The sequence below is a fragment of the Natrix helvetica genome (assembly GCF_964273705.1).
Source record: "Natrix helvetica genome assembly, chromosome: 4".
NCBI classification, from domain to species: domain Eukaryota; kingdom Metazoa; phylum Chordata; class Lepidosauria; order Squamata; family Natricidae; genus Natrix; species Natrix helvetica.
Window position 1 is genome coordinate 135,784,590 of NC_138550.1, and position 17,587 is coordinate 135,802,176.

At 39.1% G+C, this 17,587-nt stretch overlaps 1 protein-coding gene across 3 annotated transcripts in view; it reads left to right on the forward strand.

Annotated features, from left to right (window-relative positions):
* The window catches only part of HNF4G (hepatocyte nuclear factor 4 gamma), a 72,021-nt gene that overhangs the window by 34,937 nt on the left and 19,497 nt on the right, over positions 1 to 17,587 (forward strand). For all 3 annotated transcript variants that reach the window (XM_081952674.1, XM_081952673.1, XM_081952675.1), the window contains 2 exons: positions 10,032 to 10,203; positions 16,773 to 16,867. In XM_081952674.1, coding sequence (XP_081808800.1) covers positions 10,058 to 10,203; positions 16,773 to 16,867 — 241 coding nt within the window. In that variant the 5' untranslated portion in view covers positions 10,032 to 10,057. The remainder of the gene's footprint in view (positions 1 to 10,031; positions 10,204 to 16,772; positions 16,868 to 17,587) is intronic.

Here is a 17,587-nt window from a genome sequence, read left to right on the forward strand (position 1 = left end):
TTCAGAATATACCCAATATAGCTTTCCAAGGATGTACCAAAAATTCTGGCAACCTGATATTTTGGATGATAAGAAAGAAGCACTGAGAACTCAAATCTTGATCATGATAGTCAATATTCTCCCTCAAACCTCTTCAGAGCTCATAGACAGGAATGGTATTTAGAAGTATCAACATTATTTAAGGAAGGTTAGTTGAACATATTTCCAGACGACTGAAGACTCTTGGAAATGTCCAGAATTGTAAAAACGAGAAAGAAAAATGCCAAGAAGGTCAGAGTGAGAAATCTCTTCTATGTTAAGATTGCCTGCTGGTTAAAAAGGCTGCATAAGTGATCAGACAAGAAGAGATTCATTGCTCTGGTACATGGTGTGATTTCCTCTCAATCTGTCTATTCCTGACTATAGTGGTGTGTGCTGTCTGTGTAAAAGCACAAATTTATAGATAATGACATCATGCCATAATGTTTCTGAATTGAAAAATATTGAGCAGTTGATCATCATTTCAAAAAGAGAGTGATTTTCTTAACCATTGTGAAACAATCGTATTTGGGGACCACTATATTTTGTTTACATATTGGACTAAGATAGAGGTATCTAGAAGTACAGCAAGCTGCAGGACAATGTAAAATGAGCCCATGTTAGAATTAAATTAAGCAATTTTCTTTTAAAATGCAGATGAGTTTTATCGATGAATTGTATTTTTCAATCACAAATTTTCTTCTGGTTAAGAAGCAAAATTGATTCTTTGGACCACATGATCATAAAACAAGGTTTGATGTATTAGATACATCTTCTTTCTATAATAGGTAAAGCTGCCAATACAATGTTGTGTCACAACTAACTGCATTTATGTTATATGTGTATATCTACAGAGTTTACATTTCATTAGGAAGGACTGACAGTTTTTTTAAATAAAAGAATTGCTAATTTTTGAATCTTGTATTGCCTGCGTGGTGGAAGCAACTACATTTCCAAAAGTAAGCATCAGCTGCTTTCTTTATTAAAGAACAAAACACCCCTATCTAAATGATGGTAGATTCATGAGGGACTAAGTTTGGAAGGGTTGCTTCTTCCAGTGATTGACACTTGAAAGCAGTGTACAGCAAAAGGATACTTTTTCACCTTGAAATAATCTTAGAGAAAGAGAAGGAGTGAGTATTGACTTGGAAAAATGATAAAGGGGGTGGGGGATAATTTTATTCTGTACATATTTAGATGTAAAAGCTACATTTATATCTAAGATACATTGATTAGAACCACTTTTTGTTCTCCACATGCTGTATATCAGTAACCTGTGGGGAGATTTTCTGAATGTCAAATGCATCCTATATAAGATATGTGAAAAGCATATAAAAATATAAATATTTAAAGCCACATTTTAAAAAAAGAAGTGGTGAAAAATATAATCTTCTATTAAGTTAAAGCACAAAATTTATGGGAATTAAGAGAAATGCTTATGAACAAATATGCAAATATTTCTCTGACATCTGTTAAAAAAAATCAGAAACTGATGTATAAAACAAGAATACACACCAAAGATTTTCAAAACAGAAAGAGAAATTGTCAAAAAGTATTAAGAGAAAGTATATGCGGGAAGTGGAGAGATAACCAACTACCAATATATATAATGCCATATGATCGCTTATTTCTTTAAGGCATTTTCATTCTACTCTTCATCTAAAAATACTCCCAGAGCAATTTTAATCAAATTAATGAAATAGAAGATTATTCACCCACAGGCGTATAAACAAACCAAAACAAAAATGATATGAAAGGGGAAATGATGAAGACAGACCAAATAGCCAAGCTCACTCACTAGATTTGTTAAATTGTAAGTTAAATTGTAGTACTTACCAGGACTGGTAGTTTCCCATCCCCCTTTCCCTTGCTGCATAATTTCTGAGTGCCATCTCTTTCAATTCTGCTACACTGGGCAGAAATTCAGAGAAGGCCTCTTCCAAAAACCATCAAAGACAAATTCATAAGAGAGAGAGACTGTGATAGTTCAGGTGTATTGACCCCCAGTTGCACAGGGATTTATAGTTTATAAGCAGCATTGTGTATTGTGTTCATATATAGAACAATATGCAGTGGAATTGTTTTAACAAGGAATCGCAGGAGAGCAATCACTCCCAGATATCAATCACACATTTTGAACCAGCTGATATTCTTTTCAAAGTCTGCTCTATTACTGAGCTTTTCACAGGACTCCAATGTGTCATTATAGTCAGACACAACAGAACAGGCACATAGAAGGCACATTAATTTTATCTGTACAAATGTATTTCTGGCTAAGACAGCCAGTTTGGTGTAGCAGTTAAGGCACAAGCTATAAATTGAAAGACCATCAGTTCTAGTCCCACTTTAGGAATGAAGCCAGCTGGGTGACTTTGGCTTGTCACGCTCTCTCAATCCTAGGAAGGAGGCAGTGTGGCAAAATCTTGCCAAGAAAACTCCAGGCAGTCTCCAGGAATCAACACCCAGCTTGAGGACACAACACCCCCAACCCACCCCCATTTGGACATCAACTTTATCTGAGCACCAATGTTCAAGGCTTTGTCTTCAAGTAGAGTGTGACTCAATCCACTCAGTCTGAATTTCTTCCTGTATCTGACCTTGAATTAACCAGTGAACCATCAATTTTTTGTCTATTTGTCTACTGTCATCAAACATGACTTTGGTTCAGAAACCTAATATCTTCAGCCTTATTGTGATGGTGTTAAATACCATCAAAGATTAGCTGGAATCCTGACAGGCACCAGAAGCTGCAATTTTGCACTCTTTAACCACCACTTTCTGATATTATTTCCCAGAAAAAGGATCAGAGCATCTGCAAACAGGTTTTCCAAGTCCCAACTCAACAAATGTAGAAGGATAATCCAGACAAACTATATTTTCTTTTGTGATTTCTTTTTTCTGCAATCCTGCATATCAAATCTCCCCAACCTATTAGTCTCTACAAATGTTGAAAATCCAGGGAGTTGTAATCTAGAAATTAACAGGTAGGAGAAAACTATTGTACAGGACTACTGAGAAATAAATTATTGCTTTCAGTGAGGATTTCTGGAATAGAAACAAGAAAAAATTCAGAATTAGCAATGAGTCTGAACATATTGTACAAGTGATCTGCCAATGACTTAGACCAGGGGTGTCCAAACTTGGGAACTTTAAGACTTGTGGACTTCAATTCCCAGAATTCCCCAGCCAGCATGGAATAGTCTAAGTCAGGGGTGTCCAAACTTGAGAACTTTAAGACTTGTGGACTGGCTGGGGAATTCTGGGAATTGAAGTCCACAAGTCTTAAAGTTCTCAAGTTTGGACACCCCTGACTTAGACTATTCATGCTATAAGAACTGACCTTTGATTAAGAATATTATTGAAATCAATCCAATCTGGTTTTAGTATACTTTTGGGAATGCCAACTCCAATCTGGATTTTTAACATTGTGCTCCATAATGACACATGTAACTGTAATTATCACTGTAACAACTGTCCTATCTCTCTTAGTGAAACTTTATTATGAAATTGTATGTTTCTCATGGATAAGATGTTTGTAGAACTTATCTAATCATCTATATAAAACGTTTATAATCAAGCACGAGTTTTGAATTACTGATTATTAATGAGCAACTACTTACCTAACTAGTCTTCAGTCAGGAGGTTTAATTGATCTGGAAGTGTTCCTTTGGTGAGGAGGTGCCAAATGTCCTTTTGAAAGAGATACTCAGGGCCAAATTGTAACATGTCAATCTTAGAACTGTCAGTTACTGCTTAATTTGATTTTCTCAGAAGGTATGCAGAGAAGTAACCTTGATTTTTATTAGTTTGTTTTCAGTTTTATATCATGATCCATGTACATGATTAAATGTAATAAGAACACAGGATAATTAGCGCACAAAGACCTTTCATTGATAATGTTGGAATGCTTTCTGATAGCGTTCTTATCAACCAACAAGTTTTTAAACAAAACATTGTTAAGTACTGTATATATATTCTTCATTTTAAAGTAGTATAATGCAAAAATTTTCCAAGAAAGGGCAGTTATTGCAGTTTGTACTCTGTGGTAGTTAGAATTTCATATATTGTATTATTATTATTATGCTGTACACATTTTTTGTCAACAAGTCACAGTTTCTTTTTTTGTGTAGAGCCAGGTGGTAATGAGTTTGTTGGTCGAAGCCAGAATCATTCCAATTCAAAATTAAGCAGGATTTTTTGTCCATAATCAAGCTTTTAGGTTAAGATGATTCCAGTACTCCTACTTAATAACTATTGGTAGCTCACTCAATATTATATTTGATGAAATAAATGGACAAATGAAAGACTGAAAAATATTTCTATGCTCATTGGATAGTTAATACTTCTTTGATTAACAACTTCAGATATCCGAAACTCTTTTTTTTTCTTTGAACAAGGTTCAGAATACCATGTTAACTATTAATGAGATGCAATGAATTAGTTTTACAGCTCTTTGGGGAGACTGTATTCTACAGAAAGTACATTGCCAAGTAATGAATTGCTTAGTCTTCTCTGGGTGTTGTAATCTGTTGATAAATGCTCACAGAACATGACACTGGGATTCTGATTTCAGGATCTAGTTGTAGATGCATATTGTAAGTGTATATTTATAGAATAGATGTACTAACAACCAAGCAAACTCATTACTTTTTTTTAAAATAATGTTAAAATAAGAGCCTTTTTCTCCTAAGTTTGTTTGAACAAATACTTATTTTTTTCTTTTGAGAGGGAAAGGTCTCGGACTCTTTTCATTTCTCTTCTAGGTAAAACTTAGAGTAACCATGGTAATAGAAGCATATATAGTACATCTCCACACAAGTAGGATCCAGATATTTAAACCAGTCACATTTCTTATGGTTGTATTGTGAAGTTACTGCTATGTAACAAATGTTTTACAGGCTGTGACTGAGGACAGTTCCATGTTTTTGCAATTTACAAACTCAATGATAAACAAAAGGTTGTGTAGGCGTGTGTAAAAGTTTGTAAAGGTGTACAATAAAAAAGGGGAAAGCTAGAAGTAGAATAAAAAATGCTGAATTAGTATGATAACTCCACCCATTGTGCTATGTTATGTAATGACAGTTAATATTTTGATTATCAGTCACTGAGGCCAAGGGAAAACAAGTGTCCATCGCATTTTCTGTACTGGAGAAACAGACGCTTTTCAGATTCATGTACAGTAATGAGAGTCTCAGATCCAATTCTGAACATGGATATGGCAAATTACTCTGAAGTCTTAGATCCAAGTTATGCTAATTTAGAGTTTGAAACCATACAGGTGTTATACAATGACAATGGTGAGTTTGAATTATTGCATTTATGAATGGATGAGGAAGTAAAGGAGACCGGGTGAACCAAATGTTTTACATTTCATAATTCAGATGACGGGTTTAAAAAAGTATTTTTGTAAAAATGTTTTTTTATTTAGATTTTGTTTAATATTCCTGAGTAAATGTATGCTAACAAATTAATACAGCTTTGATTGTTGAAAGGTTTGTAGGATATAACCTATCAATAAATCCTACCAACAATGGATTAATACTATTTATGTAATTGGTAAGACTTTTATACAATTGACTTACATTTTGGGAACTGTATTAGATGAATGCGAGAGCTATGTAAGATATCCATCTATAATTAACCTTCTAGGAACTAATAAAACAAACCTACAGTAAAAATAATTTATTGAAATAATTTGATCAATTTACATATTATAGGAATAGAAGAACCCTACCAGTATAAGATATCTATCACGTGGATGGAGGCCACTCTTTCCTAGCATTAGAGACTTTTCTGGTGATTTAAGTCTTTGCATAAGTGTTCAAAGTAGGGTAATTTAAGCCTAGTCATTCTTGCCTTGAGTAAGAACTTTGAAGTGAGTGATTTAATGCTTTTGTCCATTTGTTTTGTTGGCTGTCCACAGTATTCTCAAGTATATTTCCAACCGGGAGATTAAAATTATGGCAATACTCTTCCTATCTTCTTTCTTCAAAGCCCAATTTGGCTGCTATAGAATGTTACAAGGAATACCACTGCTTGCACGATTCTGATCACAGATTATGACTTCTCTGCCAAGTGCTAATTTGTGGCTGATTTATTGACTGCTTGTTTCTTTACTGTTAATAGTTGATCTTAAAAGGCAGAAGGTATTCCCCATTTTGATATCTTCATTGTTAATTATAAGGCTTGGTGTTCTACCTGTTGCCATTAGTTTGATCTTCTTATCTAATATTAGCCCCATTTTTCACCTGCTCCTTAACTTTTATTAGTAGAATTTGCAGAAATTTTACCTAGTGAGGTAGTGTCATCAGCATAGTGCAGGTCATTGATGTTTATTCTTCCATTATTAAAATCAGGCCCAACTTCCAATTCAGCTTCCTTCAGTATATGTTCATCGTATAGTTTGAACAACTGAGGGGAGAATATGCAGCTTTGTCACATTCCTTTAGCAACCTGAGCAAATCTGTTTCATCATATTCTGTCCAAAATGTGGCTTCCAGACCTGTATATAAGTTTCCTATGAAGATAATAAGATGTTCTGGGATTCTTATTTTTCTGACAACATTCCACAGATTCTTGTTTTTTCTAAGATCTCTCTGAAACTATTAAGTTCCTTTTTTGAGGTTTTGTGTTTTCTTGGCTTTGGCTTTCGTTCTTGGCAATTTCATTGTTCTGATATCCAATTTGCTTTCTTCTCTTTCTTCAGTTGTGGCAGTGTCTTATGTCTTTTTTAGTCTCTTAATGATTTTATTAATCTTGCTACAGTCTGTTAATAACTTTTTAAAGTTAAACCCATAACATCTATGGTTTTCTATCAATGAAGTTCCAAGTTTCAGAACAATTCCTGATATTCTCTTTGAAAAATGCTAACTATAAGTTCAAGATCATATTGTGAAAACTGACTGGCTTTCTTCTTTACTTTAACTTGGAATTTACACATGAGCAATTCATTGTCTGTTCCAGAGTCAGTAACTGACTGTGTCTTTGATGCTATTATTGTCTCCTGTACCTCCTTTTAGCAACAATACAATCAATTTGATTTCCATGTACTACATCTGGTGTTATCCATGTGTAAAGGCATTATTTTGGTTGTTGGCTATGAAGAAATCATCGGAGTGGCAGAAATTGTGAAGTTAGTCTACTGGTTCATTTTGGTTTCCTAAGCTATGCAATCCAACTACATTTTACACTTTCATGTTCCAACTTTGGTATTCCAATCTCCAATCACAAGCAGCACATCTTGGTTGCACGTTTGGTCAATTTAACATTGAACTTGATCATTAACCTCTTTTTCTGCATCGGTGGTTGGCGCATTTGGAGCTTAAACTTGAATGATTGTCATATTAAAGGGTTGTCCACAAGTCGAATCAATATTATTCGGCCATTGATTGCTTTGTAGACAAGTAGTGTTCTTACTATACCCTTTCTAACTATAAAAGCAACTTAGTTTCTTCTTTGTTTTTCACATCTTGAGTAATAAACAGTGTGATTTTCTGACTGAAAGTGTCTGATCTCAGCCTATCTCAATTCACTGATGCCTAAGATATCAATTTGTAGTTGTTTCATTTCATCTTTCACTGTGTTGAGCATTCGTGCTTCTTACATTCTATGATCCTACTTGTAATTCTATCTATGCAGCTTTGGCATTTCTTTCCCCATATGCCACCATCAGCAACTAGACAAACTGAAAGCTTTAATCTAGATACATCATAAACACCATTAGATCTCTGATAGATCCTTGTTTCTTCCTCAGTAGCATGTCAAGTGCCACCCAAATGAGAGAACCATCATCTGGCACTACATCATCAGTCATTTTATATTTTCCGTTCATATGGTTTTCTTGGTAAAATATAAGAATGAGTTACCATTGCCTTCTCCCATGCAGTATAAGTTAATGCTTTTGCCATTGTTACTAAAGTGATCATCTGCCCACAGAATCTTTCTATGTTGCTGTTGCCCTGGGTAGGTTTTTGCAGCTGGAATGACCCCTACTTGGCAATATATACTGTTAGCATACACACCCAATGTTCTTCATGCATTACTCACATAAGCACCCACCCTATTATGATGAAGTAGCGCAGCCGGATTTAGGGTGATGAATTTAAAGGCTACTCTGGAAAATATTCTTATGTCTGTTTAGACTTGATATATTTAACAGGCTGTAAAGTCATACTTGTAGATTTCCAGTATGCAAACAATAGTCATTTATTAACCATGATAAATCTTTGCAATTAGTTGAGATAATTTCTTGCTATTTGATTAGAGTAACTTTTAACTTTACTTGGATTTGAATTGTCAATGACTATATTTATTTTTTTTCCTTCCAATGCAATCATGACTAAGTCAGATATAAAGCAGATTAGGCAGATATGGCTGTAAGAGGCGACAGAAAAAAGAACAAATGTTTGATTGGATTACTTTGTTATTCAGTAATGTTAGTTGGAACTTAAATAGTATTGTTGCACTTTTTTAAAAGGATAATTCTGTATTTCAAAATTAAGTAACAAAATTAAAATAGAGTTGACCTTTCATTATTGTGGTCAATAGTAACAGAGAAAATGTGTTCTGGTTATTTTGATGGGTGCACCCATTTTATTTATTTAAATATACCCATATTTCACATATATTTGACTTGTTGATTAACCAAATGAAAGAGATTTAACAAGAGATTGGACGAGTGAACAAAATTGTGGGCAAAATTGGAGATAAGCAACTCAAGCAATGTTTTTTCCTCTTACATTAATAGAGTTTGATTAGTTATAAACTATTATAAACTAAATTTAGTATAAGATCAACATAATTCCAATGTAAGTATTAATATGTGTACTGGAAACAGAAGTTTAGAAAATAGACATTGCAATACTTGGAGACAACAAAATAAAAGATAAACAACAGGACACATACAAAACACAAAGACCTGCAAATAGAGTAGAATACCTGTCACAAAAGAAAGCAAAGATAAGTACAAATAGTAAAAGGTATCTTGGTCCAAAAACATCTGCAGTACTGCCCTAGACGAACCCGGTGTGTAATCTGCAGGCTCTCCGGCACTCACAATACCTGAACAAGTGGCAGCTGTGGCCAGGACAACCTTTGCTCAGTCTTAGGTTGTGTGTCACTTACATCCTTTCCTAGATGGAGAAGCTCTCTTTTAAATCTTCCATGGATTACTCTCGTAATCTCCCAGATGGATTACTCCAATGTGCTTTTCATGGGGTTACTCTTGAAGAGTATTTGGAAACTGTAACTGGTGCAGAATGTAGCACTGCGAATGTTTTGGGTATCCCTAGGATAGTGCATTTAAAACCTCTGCTATGTGAGTTGCATTGGGTGCCAGTTTGATTTCAAGTCCAATTCAAGGTGTTGGTAATCACCTTTAAAGTTCACTCAGAACACGGGACCAGTATACCTGAGAAACCATCTTGTCCCAATTACATCTACTTGTCCCATCCAATCAAGCAGGAGGGCATGCTATCAGTTTCAACTGGTGGGATCTAGGAAAAGGGCTTTCTCACCTGATGCACTGTCCTATGGAACATTTTACTTCCAGAGGTGAGGTGAATCCTCACTCTTCTTTTCGTTCTTTAACATAAGAGCATTAAGACTTCGCTTTGCCAATTAGCATGGAGGTCTGAAAGTATAATTCTCTGAGGATGGCTGGTGCCCTAGAGTTACTCCCGCTGCCTTGTTAACCTCCTAGTCTTTTAAACTCATTTATCTTCACTTGTATGTTGTGACCTGTTTTTAACTCTCTTTTTAAGCTAAACTTTTATTCATTTTTACTGTGTATGATTCAATTATGCTATTGTAAACGGCTCAGAATCACTAAGTTGAGACAGATAGTGTAGAAATGTAATAAATTTTAATAAAATAAAATAAATCCTAAAAGCAAATTAAAAAGATGAGCTGTAAAATCTTCAAGATGGTAACATTTAACCCCATGTTGTGTTTCTGTTTCTTCCCTATACAGTATTCATCTTCTAATTGTAGACTTTGTTCTTCTCCTTCCCCAGGCAGTTGCTCAGCAGAACCTTTCAACATGAACAGTACTGACAATGTGATTAGTGGCATTTGTGCAATATGCGGGGACCGAGCAACTGGCAAGCATTATGGTGCCTCTAGTTGTGATGGATGCAAAGGTTTCTTCCGGCGTAGCATACGAAAGAGCCATGTTTACAGCTGCAGGTGAGAGCAATATAACTGCTAAGGACTTCTTATTTCTCTGTGTCATGTTGACGTATTTCTATTCTATCTTTCCTCCAAACCCAGAATGGAGCATATGGTGAAGACGAGAGTAATATTGGAAGAGAGGGCACAATAACACAGTTGTGTATAAAAGGTACCAACCTCAGTGCCTTGTATCTATAATTAAAAATATTTGATTTGGGAGAACATAAATTCTAACTTAAAATCTGAAATTAAGCCATTGTTACTAAAACTGGTAAAGCCAAGAGAGCTTCAGAGCCTTTCAGGAAAGCTTTCTAGAGTAGTTCTGGCCTTCATCATACATATCTTGGAATAATTCTAGAAAGTGGGTACAGAAATGATTGCACAGCTAGATGCTTTATGCCACAACATATCTGATTACAGTATTTGGAGCATACCAGGCCCAAGCAACCAGAGCCACACATAAACATTTTTATTGACTTCTCCCTATGTTACAAGAATCTCTTCCAATTGCTTTCCTTTTTGTGGGAATGAGAAGGTAAAACTTCCTGGATCTTGGGTGAAATCAAGCTTTTATCACTTGTAGCTGTGCAATGTTTCCAAATTAGATCCTTGCTTGACCCTTCCTTCAACCCACCTGGTAGGGTCCCAACGAGAATGAATGGATATTGTTGCATAGAACATGCAAAGATAAATAAGGTAATCATATGATCTGAAGTATTGAGTCTTTGGAGGTCAACTAGCAATTTGAACTAAGCCTCAAAATATGCTGGTTGTCGAACAGGTTTGTCATATTGGTGTTATAAATTTTAATTTATTAATTATATTTCCTGCTTTTCCATTGCAAAGAATTCTCAAGGGCATCCCACATAAAGCACATTGCAGTAATTATGTCATGATAACCAAGTCATAAATGTCAAAGTCCAGTTTTCACAGAAGAGCCATAAGTGAAAAAATAGTCAAAACTGGTAAAGGCATTGCTAATGCATATACATCCAAAAGAAGTATTGACTTGAAGATCACTTCAAAGTTCATTTAGCAAAACCACAACATTGTCCAAGATATATTATATGGATTGTGTTTGGTGCTTACTGAAGTATTTAAAATGTGATTAAGTTGGAAAAAAGGATAAGCAAAGATCTTCATGGATTTGTACCATAGAGGATACCTAGAATTTATGTCTAACTTGACACATAGATAGATATATTAAGACTCATATTAGCTGGAAATTGTGAGAGTTGTAATGCCTACACATTTGGGTAAAAACAGGTTGGGAAAGGCTGCCAGGTTAGCATTAATATGTTTAACAAATGGCAGTTTTTCCCTTTTCTAAATTGGATATACTGTATATATTTGGCTGCAGGAGGACAGGAGATAAAGAGACATTCCAACAAGACACATGCCTTAAATTAGCTTTCTTTAGTAGCTATTCTGAGTAGAGATTAGCAGAGGAAATTTGAATTACCTTCTTTAACAGAACTTTACAATAGAATAACTGAGTTGGAAGGACCCTGGTGGTCTTCTAGTCCAACCCCCTATTTAGGCAGGAAACTCTATACCATTTCAGACAAATGGTTGTCCATTTTTTTCTTTAAAACTTCCAGTGTTGGACTATTCACAATTTCTGAAGGCAAATCTTTCCACTGATTAATTGTTCTGACTGTCAGGAAATTTATTCTTAGTTCTGGGTTGCTTCTCTCCTTGATTAGTTTCTGTCCATTGCTTCTTGCCTTGCCCTCAAGTGCTTTGGAAAATTCTTTGACTCCCTGTTTTTTGTGGCAATCCCTGAGATATGTTAATATTAAACTCCATTCCAATTTTATTCCAATTTCCAATGTTAAACTCCATTCCATTTTATTACCAAGTAGCACTAAATGTAGATTTTGATCTTCAGAAATTATTCCACTGCCAGCTTTCACTACTTCTTGTTGCCTTACTGTGAGTCCCTTGTTTTATTTTTTAGTTCTCCTGTCTCTGTTATTTTTCTTTTTCCTCAAGTAGGACTAGATCTGTGCTACAAAGTGCCTTCTGGCATTTTGTTTTATCTTTTTCTCCTTTTTTGAGAAGGTTGACTAGGATTGCTGCCGAGGTTAAAATGTATTTTTGCCTCCACTATTACTATTGTAGATTCAGGTCTCCTTTTCAAGATATTTGTTATCTTGAGATTCTGGCTCAAGTAGTCACAATTTGTATGTTTTGCTGTGGAAAATGGTGAGTCTTTTGCACACATCTTTTGAGATTTCATTTATGGTGAATCAAGGATTATGTATGTGCCTCGTTTTACTGGCTCATTTAAAATACAGTAGCTCATCTTTTTATACAACTCCTTGCTCAAAACGATGCTCTAATGGTATTCAGTAGATAAAGCCACATCTCATTCTCCAAAATTGGTGGAGACAGCGGCCATGCATGGGTTAACTCAGTAACCAATAGAACTGAGGTTACCAAAGTGATGTCATCGCCTCTGAGGAGCATGCTCCCGCTTTTTTAGACTCAGTTTCCCTTAACTAGTATTTAATACAATACAATACAATAGTAGAGTTGGAAGGGACCTTGGAGGCCTTCTAGTCCAACCCCCTGCCTAGGCAGGAAGCCATATATCGTTTCAGACAGATGGCAATCCAACATCTTCTTAAAGACTTCCAGTGTTGGGGCATTCACAACTTCTGGAGGCAAGCTGTTCCACTGATTAATTAATAATTGACTATTCTAATTGGATTTAATTGGCTTTTTCTCAAAGAACAAAATTTCATCTAAATTGGAAGCAGAGAATAAGCTCCTACTGGACCTTTGGAGGCAGGACTTTCAATAGCCCTTGGGCAGCTGGAGAGACATTGCCAGGACTTCTTTGAGGCTTTTGTCTCCGAATTTGCCTACGGGTTTCTGATGCTCACTGGCTAATGTCGCAGTTTTGCAATAGCCGTTGGAGGCTCCGCTTAGCGCTGCCGCTTCTGCTGCCTTCTCCTGGCTCTTCACTACAGTGCCGCTGACCGCTGCTACTGCCAGAACCTGTCGGACGCCGCAGGGAGCCTCCAAAAGCCACGAAAAGCCACTGCCGCCGCTGGGAAATGCTGCCACTCCTACCGCACCTTGCCACCGTTCCTCTGCACTCCCGCTGCCGCTGGACCACTGTGGCTTCGCCCTTGGCTCTGCAGCCTTGTCGCAGGGCCTCAGACACCCATGTGCACTTCGCGGCCTTGGCTATCTCGTGGCGCCGGCCCATAGGCTCTGTAGCCTCAGTGGCCATCTTGTTTGGGCGCGAAAATCATCAGCCATTTTAAGTTTCTTCAAGAGCTGTGAGTACAGGCTGTGGCCTCCTCTCCTAATCCTCAGCCTCAACTGCCTCCAGTCTCCTTGGCCCCTCATCTGGGGCCCACAGACACAAGCCTGCTCCTGAAGATATCCCCACTGAGCCCCTTCCAAGAACCCCAGGCCTAATCAGGGGGGCATAGATAATCCATCTTCTTGGGAGGATGACAGGGCCTCTCAGGTCCCTACAAAGAAGGCCAGGGCCAAGACCTGAATCTTGCATATTCCAGGCCCAGAGGAGGGAGCAATATCGAAAAGACTCAGGTCACAAAAATAAATGTATTTGAAATATCATTTAAATTGTTGATATATTAGAAAGTGGCAAAAGAGATGATTGAGCACATGGTTGATACAATGTATAACAAGATCTGATGGTCTGGAGGATCCAGGCATCCATGGTGATGCCCTCCCAGCAATTTGTGAAGAAAGAGAGGCGACTGCCGATGGGGTGATTTGGTCCCGAATCACTTACCCCTGCGAAAGGAATGCCCCCCCTCAAAAGGGCCACCTGCCAGCCTGCTGGGTTCTAAACCTGTCCCTGGAGAACTGCCTGTCCCCCTGTCTGGAGTACCTGGGAGCAGAGTACCTGTGTGGTTGGTTGTCCTGCTCCGGTGGTTGGTAAGAAGCTCTCCTGGCGTAGGGTGCCGCTCGGTGGTCTGCGCGTCTGGTGGTGGATGGGAGGACCTTCCTTTTGTTTTTATCCTCGATGAGGATGGGGTCCAATGTGGCTCCAAACAGCTTGTTGCCTGTATACCCCGCCTCCGCCAGGTGCCATTTTGCCCGGAACTCGGCCTGCCAGTGATGAAGCCATAAGATGCCACTGAGGATGACAAAGCCCTGGAGGAATACTTTACCATGTCCAGGGTCGCATCTGCCAAGAAATGGGTAGCCGCCATCAGCTTGGTGATGTCCTGCTGCAGCCTCACCTCTGATGCTGGTGTCCTGTCCCGAATTTGCTCCAGCCATAAGAGGGTGGACCTGTTGAAGAAAGAGGCGGCTACTGCTGCCTTGATCACCCATGAGACAGCCTGGAAGGTCTTTTGCATGATCAGCTCCGCTCTCCTGTCCTCTGCCTTCAGGCAGTTGGAGATATCTCCCGTTACCACGGTGGAGGCGGAAGCCAAGGCTGCTACTGGGTCATCCACGGGAGGAACCTGTAATGCTTGGGAGAACGAAGCATTGAGGTTATAGAACCTACGATCATTACTCCCTGGTGTAGGGAAGGAGCCCGGCTTGGACCACTGGGACTTGAGGACCCCCAGGAAGAGGTCTGGTGTGGGAATCTCCTCCTTTTCTACCTGGGGCCTGTGAAAGGGGCCCTTCTTCTTCTTCCCCCCCACTCATGCTAGGAGTAGCTGAGCTCTGATTTGCAGCTGATGGGGGGGTCCAGGTCAGCGATGGCTTTAGCCTTGCACAGCGAGGAGCTAAATAGAGCAGGAGGGAATAAGCCTGTGATGGTAGGTGCCTCTGGGCCTGAGGCCTCCCCCTCATCTGAGAAACCCAAATCCTTCTGCTCCTCCCCCTCAGACTCTGAGCCTTCGCTGGCAGTAGAGGGTGAGGAGGCCCTGGTCTCCCTGGAGGCTGGGCAATGTGCTCTCGTGGGGTAGACCAGTGCCTGGCTCCCTGGAACAGGTGCTGCATGCCTGAGGCAATGCCATCCACAATGGCCTTAGCTAACACGCTCTGGAAACTCTCAGGGAGCTCTGGATAGGCTGGGGAGTGGGTAGGGGGCTCCCTGCCATGTCTGAATCCAGGAGATAAGGGAGCCAAACGTTGCCTGGAGGGCTCTGCCCTGTATCTAAAGGGATCCCCTCTCGCCCTAGGAGAGTGGGAAGGCGATAAAGGAGGGGACAAAGGACTACCCTCCCTGGAGTCTCTCCCTGGGCCTGGAGAACCAGGCTCCTCAGCTAGGAAAGGGGCCTGCGGGGAGAACGCGACCTGGCTGGGGAGGGGCTGATGGTATCCCTAATCCTCCCTCCAGCCGCTCTGGTTAGGGGGGCCTCCTGCCTAGGTCTCTCCCTCCTGGATGACTTGGAGGAGCACTTCCTGGGAAGTGATCTCCCCCTAGACCCAGGGCCTACCTCCCGAGAGGTTCCCTTGCCTGGGTCTGAACCCCCTGGTAAGCCACTCTTTTGCTCCTGGTGGCCTCTGCCATCGCCGTACTCACGGTTAGGTGTTCTCTCACTCTCACTACCTCCTCTCTCAATGATTGGTCTCTCTCTCTCTCATCGCGGATCTGGTGCTCCTTCAGATCCGCGATCTTTTTCCTCACCTGCCAATCCACGGGCCGAAAGAGACCTGGGCACCGATCTGGTCTGGACTCTCCCCAGATAGCCGATGGAGTTGAGGCCCAAAGAATCCCTCTTCTGCTGCTGCTCGGTGCTGAGGCGATGCAGCGACTGGTAGCAGTGCGCCTCCATGCCTCGCGCATGCACCCATGTGTTCAAAATGGCGACTGCCAATCACACGGCCCGATCGCCTGAGGAGGTTCCGGTGGGACCGCTCCTTCCTGTGCCTCAATGCGCCGCAGTCCCTCGGAGCCGTTTCTCCTTACCGTTTAAACCGGCTGCGGCACACGAGGTCTGGATGACCCCCACTCCACCGGGTGCCAGAGGCTCGGGGTCTGCAAGGCAGCAGCGAGCAGAGCTCGTGCTTAGGTAGGAAGGGCGCAGCGGGAGGAGGCAGGGGAATCGACGAAGGCAAAAAAGGCAAATAAAACCAATTGCAATAAAGGTAAAAGGAAAATTTAAAAAAATCTGGAAAGTCACTGAATAACTCCTGTTAGGCCGAAGACTGAGATTAATCTGGGGAGTCACCAGGAGGAACAGAGGGAGTGTCCTTAGATTTACCTCAGTCTCCAGGCAATTGGGCCGTAACAATACCCATTCAGTGACTCCTCCCACACCCCACTTCGGAGACCTAATAGGACTCATTTCTTTTGGTTTTTTTGCTCCTGATCATATTCAACAGAAGGAACGGATCAAAAGGAGACCAAAAGAGTTATGCTAAGCATTTGTGAAACCAAGAGCAGAATTTATATGCCTTGCTTTCAGTAGATGATGAATAACCTAATGGGATTTTACTTGCCCATCAGAAGGAATTATTCCTGTTAGAATGGCAAAGAGAAATGTTTCAAGTCTGATTAAAGAAAAAATAATGGTGAAGGTTGGGAGTCAAAGACATTGTTTTGACAGTGCCCATTAATTGTTTCATTTGTGCTAATCAGGATCCTCCTGTACTTGTACTCTAATATATTTACCGTTGATTCTGTCCAACAGATTTAGCCGGCAATGTATTGTTGATAAGGACAAGAGAAATCAGTGCAGATACTGTCGCTTAAAAAAGTGCTTTCGTGCTGGGATGAAGAAGGAAGGTAATTTTTAAAAAATATCACGAAATAAAATATGTAAGAATATGTACTAGACACTGATATATCTTAGCTTGAAGAGGTATTCCTTTTAAAAAAGTAGAAGTTTAAATATATCTTTTATACATTGCATTGTTATGCATTTTTTGTTAAAAATGCTAAAAATTGGTGTGGTAATTTCAAACATATATAAACATAAGATTCAATGGTATCATAAGACCAAAATGCTTTTTCCCAAGCTTTGTAAAATAAGTAGTAGTGTAGTGGCATCTATTGTGATTTCATAGATTAAATGCTTAGATAGAAGACTTGAATTAACAGTGTCTCAGGAAATATCCTTTTAGATGAATTTTAGTGTGGCATTTCTTTTGGTCTCAGATTTTCACATAAAAATTGAGAAAAGTAATGGTAATTTATCAATGATGATATGAATCATGGTATATTATTAATAATATTACTCTTACTTCCTCATAAAACATATTGTTTGTTAATACTTGCATAAATTATACAAGATCTAAAGAATGATTGATGAAACTAGATGTGAATAGTAAAATTATGCATATAGAATCTTGCCATCTCATACATGGAAGAAAACTGTGTGGTTTGGTAGTACTACCGGTAGTAGTAAATATTGCACTTAGATAAGTAAAATACGTGTTTTACTGGATTATGAATCACAGTGGCACAGTGGTTAGAGTATAGTACTGCAGGCTACTTTTGCTGCCT